Source organism: Strigops habroptila, chromosome 1 (assembly GCF_004027225.2).
Source record: "Strigops habroptila isolate Jane chromosome 1, bStrHab1.2.pri, whole genome shotgun sequence".
NCBI lineage: Eukaryota > Metazoa > Chordata > Aves > Psittaciformes > Psittacidae > Strigops > Strigops habroptila.
This window is the reverse complement of record NC_044277.2, coordinates 95,310,273-95,325,051: the sequence shown is the minus strand read 5'-3', so window position 1 is coordinate 95,325,051 and position 14,779 is coordinate 95,310,273. Positions and strand designations below refer to the sequence as shown.

At 43.6% G+C, this 14,779-nt stretch overlaps 1 protein-coding gene across 3 annotated transcripts in view; it reads right to left on the bottom strand.

The window, feature by feature from the left end:
• SALL3 (spalt like transcription factor 3) overlaps positions 1-14,217 on the bottom strand; it is a 26,862-nt gene extending 12,645 nt beyond the window's left edge. For all 3 annotated transcript variants that reach the window (XM_030498842.1, XM_030498859.1, XM_030498852.1), the window contains exon 1: positions 12,477-14,217. In XM_030498842.1, the coding sequence (XP_030354702.1) occupies positions 12,477-12,555 (79 nt within the window). In that variant the 5' untranslated portion in view covers positions 12,556-14,217. The remainder of the gene's footprint in view (positions 1-12,476) is intronic.
• Between the last annotated feature and the right edge of the window lie 562 nt (positions 14,218-14,779).

Sequence of the window (14,779 nt, the reverse complement as noted above, 5' to 3'; positions counted from 1 at the left end):
CAGTTGGGAAAAAAGGGTGGTAGTGCAAAATAAAAGGGAAGCGTAATCTTGAGATGTTCTGGTTACTTTTAAAAAAGAGGTTTTTACAGAACATTAACTATAAAATCGCTTTTGACAAAATTACATGTCAGTTCTTTCAGTCTTCACTGAGCTAGAACTCCCTACAGATATCAATGGGGAGTTTTGTCTGATAAGGTGATAAATCTTTGCCCTGAATACTATTTCCTAGCCTTCTTAGAGCACCTCAAACTTATTATTTCCCTGTACCTTCCAAAACTGTACCTTCAAAAAACCGTTCAGGTGGCACCATATACATTTATATATCCAGTGCTCACCACTAAAAAAAAAAAAAAAAAAAAAAAAAGACATGCATATTCTGTTGAGAAATAATCACTGATTTTTTTTTTCTGATTTTAAATATTATTTACACAAAATTCTACTGTACCACCTATTAGCTAAAAGGAAAACTCTTCTTCGAGTACTACTACTACTGGATATTTTTCCCTTCCTTTTTTTTCCTTTGGGAGGGGAGAATAAAATGCAGTTGAAAACAGTCAAATATTCTTTAAGATTTCTGCACAAAGTGCTGAAGCTGCTGCACTGTTTGGGTTAAGATAGATAATATACAGCCATTGCTATACAATAGTAGACTAATCCTTACGATAAATGTTTCTGTAGGAACTTAACTATCACAGTGTGTTACAAAAATATCACAGAAGATAACATGATTCCCCACAGAAAACAAGCATACTGGCTGCAGGTATCCTAAAGCCTATGTTGAAAGCCTAAAGCCTCCCAAAATGAGGAAGTGAAAAAGCAGGCTTCCAAAACACATTTTCAGGGCATACTTCAGCTTTCACTTTGTGAAAGCATGCAGAGCGCAGACCAGTGAGACACCAACATGCTCGCCTCTCTCCAGAGTCTTTCCCAACTAAGACAACTCAAACAAATCCTTATTTACGTTACAGATTTACATTTTAACGGTCGGGGGTGGGGGGAGTTGGGGGTGTTGATCCTCAGAATCTATTGAGTTCCCTGGTTGGTAGTACCGATCACGCATGGGGGCACCGTGTCACTCCTAAGGCTTTTCACTGAGAATATCTTCCAGTGCTTATTTGCAAACTTTTGCAACCTGGGTAAGACTTGCCTATTGTTACTATTAGTAGTAGTAGCAGGTGGTATATAATGTTAATATTACTACCACTACAACTACTACTATTACTTCTACTATTCAGGCATGGTTGCAAAGGAGGATTGCTTCTAAAAGAAGCTGCAAACCGCGCAGCTCCTCTTCCAGCTTTTTATCTATGTATTGCTATTCTTTTGTTTAAGGAAAGGTTTCTCTAAACAAACCTTGCACAAAAGATTTAAGTAATTAGTGATGGATTCAGGCAATGCAGCCACTCAAATATGGCTGTCCTCTGATGTAGAACGAGCTGATCAAACACCAGTAAGCTAATTATTTCAGACACCGTACAGTAATCACTGAGCCCAAATGCGAGCATTTACAATCAAAACAGGTGTAATTTTCTGCACTAGAAGACAGTCTTGTGATCTATAAATGTCAAAACTAATACGTATAATGCATAAGCTTACAACAGAAACCTAAACTTCTGATGCCCACTGCCAGGAGATATCAATGTGGACCTTTTCAGCTCTTTGAAATAATAACCAGTCTAGTGTACTAATTCATAAACTCAAAGAAACAGCAGTTTGCATTTGAAATATAACCTGTGAAAAAGTACAAGAGGAATACAGTAGTATAGGTATTTTGCATATGATCAGCGCTCAGCTCTGTTCTCCGTGAAATAGAGGGTTAGTTTCATGCTATCTCGGGGACCAGGCTTGCACCCGTATTGACTGGGGACCTACAGCTCCGTTCTGTATTCCTCCTTCCCTCAACTCCAAAGCCTTAAAAATAGTGAGAATACTTTTCAAATGAGCAGTCCAAGTACACTAATCTCATTCTCTGTCTTCAAATATTCAAGAACTGCTTTTGAAAAATATTTTAGATGATGATGCTGGAGAATCATTAGGGGGTTTTTTCCCAAAAAAATCAACTTCAAAGTAGATACACAAAGAACCTCACCATAGTATTTTCTATTTAGGATACATTCTTTTGTCACTTCTTAAGAAATCCAACAAGTTAGATGTCTCTCAGCGCTTCTCTTTCTTGGACTGGTAAGCAAGCAGGTGACACAGGTGGCACCTAAGTAAATGCTGCTTTGCCACAGCTGAGGGTACACACAGAGGCTACTAAGATGTTTCACAGAACAGACCACGGACTCAATCTAACAACTCCTACTCAAATGAGTTGCCTCTACTCACATTAAAACAGCACTGAAATTAATGGGATTGGAAGAGTATGGAATAGTCATGCAAACAGCAGTCTTTGTGGTCTTGCCCTAAACAAGCACTCCAGAAAGCAAGAAAGCAAGACTGAAGATGATGACTGATAAGTATTTTTTAATATATATATGTGTACTGGAGAAACGGACAGGGTACCAGTATTTCACAAATGAGGTTTTTAACATCCCTGTCAGAATTACTGATTAATATGAAAGCACTAATGCATTTATTGTTGCTTTTGAAGTGGAAGTCCTCACTGACTTCAACAGGGAATAAAGCTTAAAAGCATATGCCTCCTCCACATGAAAGGGTATTTTTGTTGTTTCTTAATACTCAATCACTTTATAAAAGAAAGCAATACCAAAATATTACCATTACTCCCGATTATTAACAATTTTAAATGTTTAAATACGAAGCTAAAAAATAATCGTTGTTTTTAGTTAAAGTATATACCTATTACAGGAAAACACAGCATTTTTCCATGTTTCCTTATGTTTTATAGCTTGTATTCATGTTCTGATATATTACGAAGTGATTAAATCCACTGAGTACTGAATAATTTAACCTTTTTTCTTTTATTTCTCCTGAAGAAAAACAATGATTTTTATTATTACAGTGAGGATGTGGTGCAGTAAAAATTTTCAAGGACTTTGGGGAAATTAATCAAGCACTTGCTTAATCTTACAGACATGGGTTGGATTTTGCAATTCTTAGTTACACAAAAGGTGTTGAATGGGAGTTTTGTCAAGCAGTCAGGATCTCAGCCACTAATAACCTCTCAGTTATTTTCTTTTTCTCATTAGCAGTCTAACAGCTAACAGACTAATCTGAAGCTGCTACGGGATGCAAGATGAATTGCAGCACATAAAGCTTACCCTATGAAAACAGGTGAAAAATTGCAGGCAGCACCTCTTACACGGTACCTGGGGTGAGCTCCTGAGCAGATACCAACCCACTGAGCTGCGGTGGCTCCAGCAGAGTGCTGTCACTCGGGTCTGCCCCTAAAATTAGCTCACAGAAATTCAAACAGAGGTGTTTTGAGAAAGTCACTTTGGGATGGTGATACCTGAAGCGGCTCAGGTGCTCTGCTGACTCAGTGAGGGGATACAAGGGGTTGACGCCAGGTGGCTTTGCTCTGCCACCCGCACCAAGCGTACCCACCAAGTGCTTTTCAGCTGGCCCAATGCATGGCTGCAGGGAGGATGGTGTTGGCCTGCTTTCCCGCCATCCAAGAGGAAGGGAGAGGGCTGAAAGGGTGCCGAGGGTCCTTCAGTCACTGTCAGGAAATGGGTAGAGCTGAGAAAAAATTGCCACAGCTTCTGACTACAACGCATGCAGGATTTGTAAACCTGGCTTTACTAGTTACGAATTTTTATCACAGGCATATGTCTTTCTGCTCTGTGAGAGGAAAGGCTCTTGCATGATGTGCAAGGGAAAACATAACAAACGGATGCTTCAAAAATGCTGCCATCTACTCTTGTGAAACAGACTGAAATGCAACATCACATTCTAGTCAGGTTAATTCTGAAAACATATGCTGTTTATTAATTGCCCCCTTTCTTCAGTCTGGAAAAAAACCCTGTGTTTCATCTTTCCTCCAGAATCTTTCCATTCTGTCTCAATTTAAATCACTTCTAGTACTGTACATGTAAATGACCTGAAAAGCACCTTTTCAGTTATGTTAATTAAGGACTATTACAACCACATATTCTCTGACAATTCAGAGTTGTATTTGTTACTCTGTATCATAGAATCCTAAAATTATGTATGATTCATAAGACACTTGAATAAAATCAGGTAAAAGAATCAACATTTTTTAGGCTTTCATCTCTTTCAGATTGCTGATACCTTCCTGAAGCCTTCAAACAAAAGAGTGTTCTAAAGGAATCCAACAAACGTGTGAATAAATTTTTTTCTGAAGCTTCTTTTTTGACTGGGTGCAATAATACAAATGAAAGCATGGAGAAGTGTTGCATGAATTACTATTTTGTCTACATTCAGAGCTGCATCATCGAGACTTATCAAGACTTAAATGTTTTCTAAATGTAGGAATTTCTTTCAGGAAGAAAAAAAACCCCAACACTGATCTTTTACTGAGAAGCAGTGAAAGATCTAACTGTGCGTACAAACTGTGAAGAAGTTTCAGAAAAAACTGCATTTGTTAACATCAGCTAAAGATAAAATGTCTGTTAACTGTGAAGACAGATGTATAAAATGCTCTCACATGCAAAACCAATAATCATTTCAAAGTGCAGCTCACAGCATTTTTGTATATTTAAACAAGCAATATTATAAATAGAACTCTGAGAATAGCACGCCCATACAGGACAACTATTTGCTACTCCTATTGTCAGAATACACAAACTTACTTTTCTCCAAGCACAATTTTAATAAAGTAACAAAAATATATTTTAAGCCCGCATAAATTTGTTTTCAAAATTATATTCATTTGGAAACAGCAGCCTTGTAACATCGTATTGATCCTTGAGAAGAACAGTATTACTTTTTCCTTAGCTTTATAATCTCTTACAATTGACAGAGCTTTTAAAGAAAGTTTTCTTAAATTGTCAGAACACGTTTATTTTCTTGCAAATTAATTCTTTTTAACTCTTTATGATAGCTTTGAATCCCATAAAGAAAGATGAATTATCACATACTGAGCCCAAGCTGTGAAACAGGAGGAGACAAATAGAGACCCCTACTGTGTTTAACAATGTAGAAGAAATTCCAGACTCAAAAATTTTCTGTCCTTTTTCTCAGCCCACAAAAGCTGTCAGTACGGATTTGAACAGTGGAGGGCACTCTTGCTATGCAAAACCCGGTGCTGACCTGGCACACTCGGTTTGATCTATCCAGCAGCCTAAATCTCAGAATTTGTTAAGTAACAGCCACCTGTGGCACAGGCACTAACTGTATTCTGTTCGAAACATTTACAGTTTCTAATCTGTGCAGTGAAGAGCTTCGTTATCTTGAACACCAGCACCTTTCTACGTGTATGCAGATGCAGAACAGATGCAAGCTTCACAAGTTGTTTGGAATATTTGCGCAAGGTATCGTATTAAACAAGACCCATATTGTGCTTTTCAAAATTATATAAACAGCTATTCGGTTGGCTGTTATGGCATATATACAGTAATTCTGGGTTGTGTAGAATTTGTGCACAAATATGCTGGCGTTTGTAGGAACTAAGTTTATTTGAAACGCAACAAGTTTTATGGTGAATCCTAAAAAAAACCTTGAGGCCAATACTTTTAACATAGCTAATATGAAAAAGACATTGAAAAAAACAAACCAAAACAAATAAACTAGAAGAAAGAAGCAGAACACTAGACTCTCTATGGCTTTCCTATTTTGAAAAGTGTATCATTAACTACATCTTAAACTATGTAACTCTGAAGAATGAAGCCAACCACTCTCTGAACAACCACAGAAACGCTGACGAATTTGTGTTTGGAGGCTCACAACAAGAGAAGCCAATGTGAGGACCAAATCCTGCATCTCCTAAGCACCTCAAAACTGAGCTTACAAGTACTGGAATCAATGGCACTACTCCTTTGAGTAAAATTACTCATGTGCAGGAGTGCTTTAAAGAGCAAACCAGGAGTGATTCGATGCCAGTTGTGCAGCTCAGTCGTTTTGCTCATTTACCGTTCCGTGTACTGCAGTTTTGCACAGGATAGCAAAGCACACAAAGATCTAAACAAATTCATTAGCTTTCATCATTTGCAGCTTTGGGGACATTACTACATCAACAAAACCACAGAATAAAATTATCAGATGGCACCAGTAGAAGGGGTCTCCTGAAACACTGAACAGCAAGTCGCTTTTGATTAACTGAAACAAAAATACTGCGGCACCTGCAGGGTTAATTAAGCAGCTCAAGATGCTGGGCTTCACAAAAGGAAACCTTTTTCCTCCTTTAAGAACTGTAAACACTTGTGCTGAACTAGATGGGCATTTGATAAGCTATACAGCATGTAGCAAACTCAGAGGGATCTCTAGTTAACACTCAAATTCAGTGTTAACACTTAACAGAACAGTGGTAAGCCGTGCTGCCAAGGTCAACTGCACAGATGTACTAATTGTATTATGAGCTTGACATCTAGTGGCCACCCCTGGCAGGGCAAAGCAGGCAAAGGTTAAATCAGCAAGCCTTGTCAAAGCACTTCTAACTACCCACCCTCAGGGAGAGTCCTGGGGAAGCTTTCTGGCACTCTCCAGTTCCACCTTCTCCCCGGGATGCAGGCTGAGCTCCGGCAGCAGCCCGCTGTGCGACCACACAGGGCAGCACCCACCCATGCAGCACCCACCCATGCAGCACCCACTTGCGCCTCCCGTACCCATACCTCATGCACCCACCATGGCTGGCTGGGGGACGTTAGCAGTCTTCCTTCCCAAATATTTTGGTGTGCCTCACTCTCTGTGTCGAAAGTTTGGACATTTTGTGTTTTTCTCTTTTTCACCTAGTGATAGGGTCCAAATTTTTTGGGGGAGTGGTGAAGGACACACACACACCACCCCCCAGTATTAGAGACTGTCAGTAAGAGTTTCAGAAGGGATCTTTTTTAAAGGTTTAGTTTACCCCATAATAAATGTTTGAGTTCAAGTATGCTCACTTTGTGTACCCTAACTCCAGCAAGTATTCCTAAAGAACCTGCTCTTCAGTCCACTGTCTTTTCACTTTTCAACTTAAAACAAACATGTTTTTTTAAATATATTTCATTACAGGTTTCTATCGCCTTTTTAAACAATTATTTTTCTGGCTTTTACAATTTTGGGAAGAAATGCACTCTATGTCCAACAGCTCTAGAGCTGAAACAGCTCCTAAAAGTATATTTTGACTCAAATTCCTTTTTTTAATTAATGGAAAACCTTCAGTATATTTAGTGAGAAATTTTGAGAGGGCACAGGAAACATGATTTTGGCCCTTTACATTGAAATGTACAATTCAATAAAAATTTACTGCTGGAACTAGATTTACTCATGCTTCCTCTGGGGAAAAAAAAAACAACCCAATAAATTACTCTCATTTTACAAATGCAATATTATGAAGGAAATTATTTTTACATGCTTTGTTTTGGAAAATGTGTCAGAACTTAACTATTTTAATGTCATGTCAGACCTGGTTTATTGTCAACAAAAGTGACTGACTCATGTCCTGACTGATGGATAGTCAACAGATATGTTTGTCCTGGCTTGGCAGTCAGCAAATCAAATGAAGGAAAGACATCCAGAAAATCTTCCCAGGACTCAAACTATTTTTCAGAAATGGCACTATAATTCGTTATAAATTTATTTTTACTTTTTTTTTTTTTAATGCCATCTATTTTTTGAATTGCAGCTTTTCCTCTTTCTTAGGCAAGGAGAAGTAATTTTCAACAGCTAAATGTATGCATATTAATAGCTTAATTACACAGAATTTAAAGCAAAATTTCAAAATTTTCTCCCTCCCACTCTGAAAAAACCAGCTTTAATGTCTACCTCAGGAGATGGTAAGACTTCCTCAAGACCAGCACCACCAGATAAAATCTGACACAGTTTTGTCTACTTTCATTGTTACACATACATCAGCAAATTGGCTGATTGTTGTAGTTTCCTTATTATTCCAAATATTTTCCTATTGGTAACACAGTTCAAAACAAGAGTATTTAAAAAATTATACAAATACAGATGTTACACAGTTCGAATGTTACATCTCTACTGTAATAGCAAAACTATTTATGTAAAGTTTCAATTACTATTTCTTACCAAAGAGACAATTCATAGCAATACTTATTTGGCCTTTATTTTCCAAAACAAAAAGCCTTCTCTTACAGTTACCTCAGAACAAAAATTTGCAAAAAATCACACAAGTTTTACATTTACTGAGAGCTGCTTGTGACCTCTCAAGTTTTAAAGGCAGTAGTGTCTAACCAAGATGGAGTGTCTAACCTCTATTTTGTATGTAGGAATGTCCCCCCAAAATGTGTTTTTCCCCTCTTTACATGAGGTTAGAGTGAACACACTCACACGAAGCTGGCTGCTCCATAGCAAACTGTGTCGTTGCTGTGGCGGAGCATGTGTGTGTCTGTGTACACACTCCAGAATAGCAAGTGCAGTCATGAACTGCTCAAAACTGCACAGTCCAATCTCACTTTACCAGGATGAAAAAGATCCATTAGTTTAGACTATGCCGTATAAGAGTGGGGGGAAAAGCAGGTCCAATATTTTAAAAAATAACTGCAAACAGCACACTAGAAACCTGTCATTACACCGTTCACTACAAGGTATCCCTTCCACCTCAGACTAAACAATGATACATCTTTGCCAGAAACTTTGCATGAAAAAGTCCAAAGCCTCATTTGTCATCACCCTTAACCAGAATCTCACTTGCACACTCCAAAAATCACTTTTCAGCATTACAAAAAAACCCTTTTATTATCTATACTTTCAAAATACAAATGCTATATCTGTGGCTTAATATAAAAATTAATCAGAGTTGAAGCATGTGCATTGCGCCTCTAATTCTGATTCGTTTGTAATCTGTTGAATTAGGCAACTGTATTAGAAATGTAATTCCAGCTATTACAATGCTTTACTGAGAAACTGAGATTATTGTATTCTACAGGCAGTCATCTGAGCCCTGCTGCTGCTGGTTTTAAATTATTTCCATCATATCTTCTAATTTAGTAACCTCAAAGTGTAAGGGTTTTTTAATAGCTATCTTTTGTTCACTCTTCTACAGTGCAATTACTCAAGTAATATATCACCACCAGCTGTTTTGTTAACACTTCCTTTCAAAATTTAAAAAAAAATGTATTTTTAGCATTTCACTTTCAACAAATAATTTCAAACGATTTTGAGTGTAAATCTGTAGTTGATGACATTGCTAATTATCTTCAGATTTCTAACAGTTTCTCACCATCATGACACTGCCCTGTTTGAATGCATTCGTGTTATGCTGTAGCCCAAGCTAGCTATAAAATTGTTGTTCTGATGCTAAAACTTCTGTGGTAACGTTAGCATGAAAGTTCTGCTGAGTCCAGTCAACTTAAAATCCGGCCTAATGTTTATCTTCCATTCTGCTTCCCAAACTGCCAGGCTTTTCTCTGCCACTATGAGCGTCCCTTCATTCCAAGAATTATGCTTATGGGACATTCATTTTTAAAAGCTTCATTTAATAAAATCTATTTTGAGGTGATATTAAACATAATTCCATTAAATAAATAAAAAGCTTTATTTGCGTAATTTTGTGTTAACAACTTCCACCTTTGAAGATAAACAGCCAAATTAGTGGAAAGGCCACATGTACCAAATAATACTGCTTGAACATTTTGCTTTCTAAAAACGACAAATACTCTTGCACTGTGCAAACTATTTTTGGCCTGTTGCAAAATACGCTCAGGAACTGTAGCAATATCTTGATTACAGCTGTGAACAGAAACGAAGAACACTGACTTGACAAGAAGAGCTTTAATTCATGAGATTTGGAGCACTCATTGTATCTGCCCTATAAAATTGCTTGCAGTATAGCAATCGTTAGGCTTCCTAATATAACGTGTAAATGATTTACATTACACTAATGTGCACTAGATAGCCCTCTGCTCGTGTATCCTGCCTCCACCTCGTTCGGGTTTCTCAAATGGAAGTGCAAACCCAATAGCACTACTTTAGCTTGTTAATTGTTAACTATGAAGGGTTTCACTCTATTAATTAAAATATGTTTTAATAAAAGGAAACACAGCACATTTTGATAACAGCCTCTAAAGCTGAAAAGTATTTACATTGTTGCCTTTTAGGGCTGCTGTGAAAGCCGATTTTGTGCTATTCAGGGACCACAATAATAACGCTTTAAAATTCCTCACTGGGATGCAATGTAGTCCTTTTGATGGAAAGACTGTCTTTCTCATTCGGCAGAAATAAATCCATTCATTTGATCATGTAGTCATTGAGGGCAATACAAAACAAACCAAGTGTGAGAAATTCTATGTGATGAAGTAAACAAAACAAAACCCCCCCAAAAAGGGGAAAAAAAAAAACCATTTCCATGACAAAAAGATTCTTTGTCCTTAATCTACCCACCATATGCAAGCGTTTCTTTTTAGCATATCTCTTGTTCTAATCTCGGGTGACATGGCTACATAGATAAGATTCACAAAACAAAACAAAAACCTAGTTTAACAATTATTTTTTTTTTCAATTTATTAACTCGCCAGGAGTGTCATAATGAAGTTGTGGGGTTTTATTTTTCTGTGCTGAAATGGATTCAGAGCATGTAAAAGTTTAGAATGCTAATGATAAATTCTTAGACCTAGGTCCCACCCCAACACAGACTGGGCTCAACAAATCTTGTTTACATAATAAAATACTAATTCTCACCTGCTTGTCTATATTAGTTTCTTTTACACGACCACTGTTTCCTAAGGAATAAAAAAACAAATAAATGTGGAAAATGCACTGCTCTGCTCCTCCGCTGTGATAGAAGGAAGCGTTTCTCTCTGTGTCTGTTATTGTCAGCACCCAAGTGGGCTTTCCTAGAGCAGGGGCAGTAGCCCCACAGCAGCCCTGGGCAGTGTGGGACTCACTCCCTGGCGCCCCAAATACCCTGGGAAGGAGCAGGAGGCTTAACGATTTGCCAGTCTGACAGATGTTTTAACCTGATGAAGTGGATTCACGCTGCCTTAAGCTTCAGGGCTGTAAAGTTCAGATACAATAGTCAAAATCCTCCTCAGGCTTCAACTTTGCTGCCTTTCACTCCCCACAGATGCAACTTAAAAGTCATTATAGTTTTGAACCAGGAGAATGACTTTTTTTTTCTTTTCGAAGCAGGGAAGGGGAGGGGACGATAAAACAGTGGAGCCAGGGGCCTACACAGCAGAAAACACTGGGGTTCCCAGTTGCTTGTCCAAGGAACTAAGCAAGCAGTGGGCTAAGCGCAAAGAGCAAAAGAAAAACTTTCAAGTGGAAGCTCTCAATTTAGCCCAGGAAAAGTGAGATTGGGCTGCAGCATGCCTTTGCACGCTGCAATGACAAGGATTACCAAGGATATTAAAACTTAGAAAAAATAAAATAAAAAATAAATAAGAAAAAAACCCTGCAGGCCTTTCCTCGAAAACAAAATACAGCAAAGTGGAAAAAAGGAGTGATTACAGTCCAAATCTTTCCCGCTTCGGACACTTGTTCACTAGCAGCCCGGGCAGCCCAGAGGCAAGTATGCGTGTGCCTGCGTGTGAGGAGGGAGCGAGGAATGGCGGATGGGCGAGAAAATAACCCTTCCCCACTGCCTGCAGCCGGCGCGACAGGGGCTGGTGGCGGTGGTGGCACTCCGTGTTACCTACCACTTGTAATAACTACAGTAGCAGCACAGCAGGGAGGCGAAGGGGGAAAGGCGGCGAAGGGTCGGGAAGAGCCGAAAAGCTGCTGCTCAACCTCTCGAAAATAACGCAGTCGGCTCCGCTGGCCCTGCCCGCTCCTGCCGAGGTCCCCTGCCCGCCAGGCAACGGGGGGCAGCGGTCCGGGCAGCCCGAAACTCAGCGGGCTGCCCGGACACGCGCCTCCCTGGGGCGCGAGGCAGCCCCTGGCACCGGCCGCGCTGGGGTTGCCCCGGGGGCGCGCACCGGGCCCCGGCAACCCCCGGCCGGCGGGACCCCCCCGGGACCCGCAGCCCCAGGCAGGGCACCCCGGCTCCGGCCGCCCCAACTTTCCTGCCGGTGGGGCGGAAGGGGGGGGGACACGGCTCCTGTCCGCTGCGAGCCGCCAGCGGGGTAGAAAAAAGGGGTACCCGAAAAAATGCACGGCGGAGAGGAGGCGGCGGCAGGCGCTGCCCCAGGGTGCCCGCTCTGCAGCTGCCCGGGGAGAAAGGGAAGGCCTGGCCCCGCCGCTGAGCCCGGCCGCGATAAAAGCGCTCGGGAGGCCGGGAGGGAGCTGCGGAGAGGGATGGTTAGTCAGGGGGTGGGCTGCAGAAACTTGGCTAAACTGCTAACTTCTCAGTTCCGCTGCCTCTTCCCCCAGCTGCTCTAATTCCCATTCTCCCGCGGCAGAGTAATTGCGCTCCCATGTTCACCATCACCATAAATCCACCTATCTCCATCCGAAACACACTCACAAAAGGAGAGAGAGAAGGAGAAAGAGGCGCCAGGAGCCCTTACCGTGCTCAGAAACTACCTCCGCTTGCAGCTCTTCGTCCGATTTGAGATGCTGGGGTTTCGCTTGCTTTCGACGAGACATGCTGCTAACTGAGCCGTCTTGACTCTGCTTTTTGCAGAGGCATCAGCGACGTGGAGGTGGAAAGAGGGGAGGAATTGGGAACGGGGGGGGGGGAGTGGGGGCTGCAAATAACTGTTCGTAAATAAAAAGTCGAGTTGCAAAACAAACAAAACAAGCAACAACAGAAAAGGCAACCAACCCAAAAAATAAGCGGGGGGGGGGGGGGGAACAGCGCTAAATCAACCAACCAAACTGGGAGGGAGTGCGGGTGAGCGGGTGAGCGAGCGAAGGATCAGCCGGGCGGGGTGTGCGCGGTGCGGCGGGGTGTGCGCGGCGGGCTGGGGCGGCTGCGCGGAGCGCGCATGGGGCTCCGTAATTATGATTGTGAATAATGCATGGCGATTAATGGTGCTAGGAGCGAGCGCGGATTGGCGCGGCTCCAGCGGACTCAGGCTGCATATGTAAATGAAGGACGGGGCTCCGCAATTAGCCGCTTCGTTCCGCCAAATGATGCGTCTCCCCGGCACCGGCAGCGCCGCCTGCGAGAGGCACCGGCCGCGGCGGCGGCAGCAGCGGCGGCGGCGGCAGCGACAGCGACACACACACGCACCACGCAGGAGGGCTCTGTTTTGCACACACTTTACACAACATATGTGCAAGGTTCACTTGTGGGGGGAGGTCACGATCTTCGCTTTTCTTTCTTCCCCCCCCCCCCGGCACTCAGTTTCTTTTACTCTGCTTTCGGCTTCTCTGCTTTCTTTTCTGGGTTTTGGTGGGTTTTTTTCCTCCTTTCTTTCTTCACATCACTCTGCGTCCTCTTCTCTCCTCTTCGTGTCTCTTTCTCCAGAAGTTGATCTGCAAGGCATCTGATTTCTGTGTGCGTGTGAGTAATTTCTTCCCAGGAGGAAAACAAACTTCTGTGTATGCTTTTGCTTTTTTCCTTTCTTTTCGGTGTGCGTGTGTGTTGCTCCGCTCTTCTTTCCCCTTGCTCTTCACATGCTTGTCTTTAGCTCTTCCTCCATCCCGTCTCCTTTTCCGTCCCTCTTTCTCCGTCTCCCCTTCCCGGTTGACTTTTGTTCTCTCTCGAAAGCGCACGCACGCACACGCAGAAGACCTTGGGCAGTTTTGTCTTTCACCTCTCCTTCCTTCTTTGTCTTGCAGCTTCTTTCTCCAAGCAGAGACTCCCCGTTGGTGGTGGTGGTCACTTCCTGTTGTCCATTGGTAGGAAGTTTTTTTTTCTTTCTCCCTCTCTCTCTCAGGTTGTAATGACTTTTTGTGACACTCCTCGCCCTCCCCCCCACCCCACCCCCCGGCTCAGTCGTGTGTCCTGTTAGCTAATGACAGCGGTCTCTCGTGTGCGCGATGAGCAAGTCCTTGGTCTCCAGCAAACAGTATCGATCCTCTTGCAGATTTGGGGGTGGGGGGTGGCTGTTGTTGCTGTCGCAGGGGTGATCACCCCTCCCCTGCCTCGCCTCGCCTCGCTCGCAGCGGCGCCGGCAGCCGCTCCCAGCGCAGCGGCTCGCCCAGTCGATGCCTCCGCTCCGTGCCGAGGAGCGGTGCGCGCACCGCGGCCGCTCTCGTTTTCGGGCAGAAAAACTTTCAAGTTTGGGAGCGGTGCGGGTCACACGGCAGCTCCTCCTACTCTCCTCCTCCTCCTCCGCCTCCCGCGCCGCGCTGCCGGGGCTGCCGCCGAGGCTGCCCCAGCCGCGCAGCCCGATGAGCTCCCGCCGCCGCCGAGCCTCCCTCTCCGCACGCACTTTCCCAACAGCGGCTTTTCTCCCAGGCCCCCCCTTTTTTTGTAAAAGTGAAGGGGGGGGGGAAGGGAGAGACTTCCCTCCCCCCACGCTTTCCCCTCTATCGCGTTACCGGTTGCCGGGGAGCCGGGCCGAGCCTCCCCCGCCCCGTCCCGCTGCGCCGCGTCCCCTCCCGCCCCGTCCGTCCCTCGGGGAGGCGGGCGGCCCCGCCGCCGCGCAGCAGCTCCCGCTCCCCGGCAGCCGCCACAAGTTGCCGCTCCGTCGCCGTCCCTGCCCGCCTCCCCCTGCGCCGGGGCCAGCCGGGCTCCCATGGCAGGGACCCGCCGCTAGGATGCACCCCGCCGTCGCCGATCGCCGCCGCACCGAGCTGCACCGCGCAGGGACCCGCAGTGCGCGCAGCTCCGCGCATGGGTGTGCGTTTGTGCGGTTTTGTGGCGGTGGGCTCCTCCAGCGGCCCTTGCGACCCCCTTCGTAGTTGTTTTTGTTGTTGC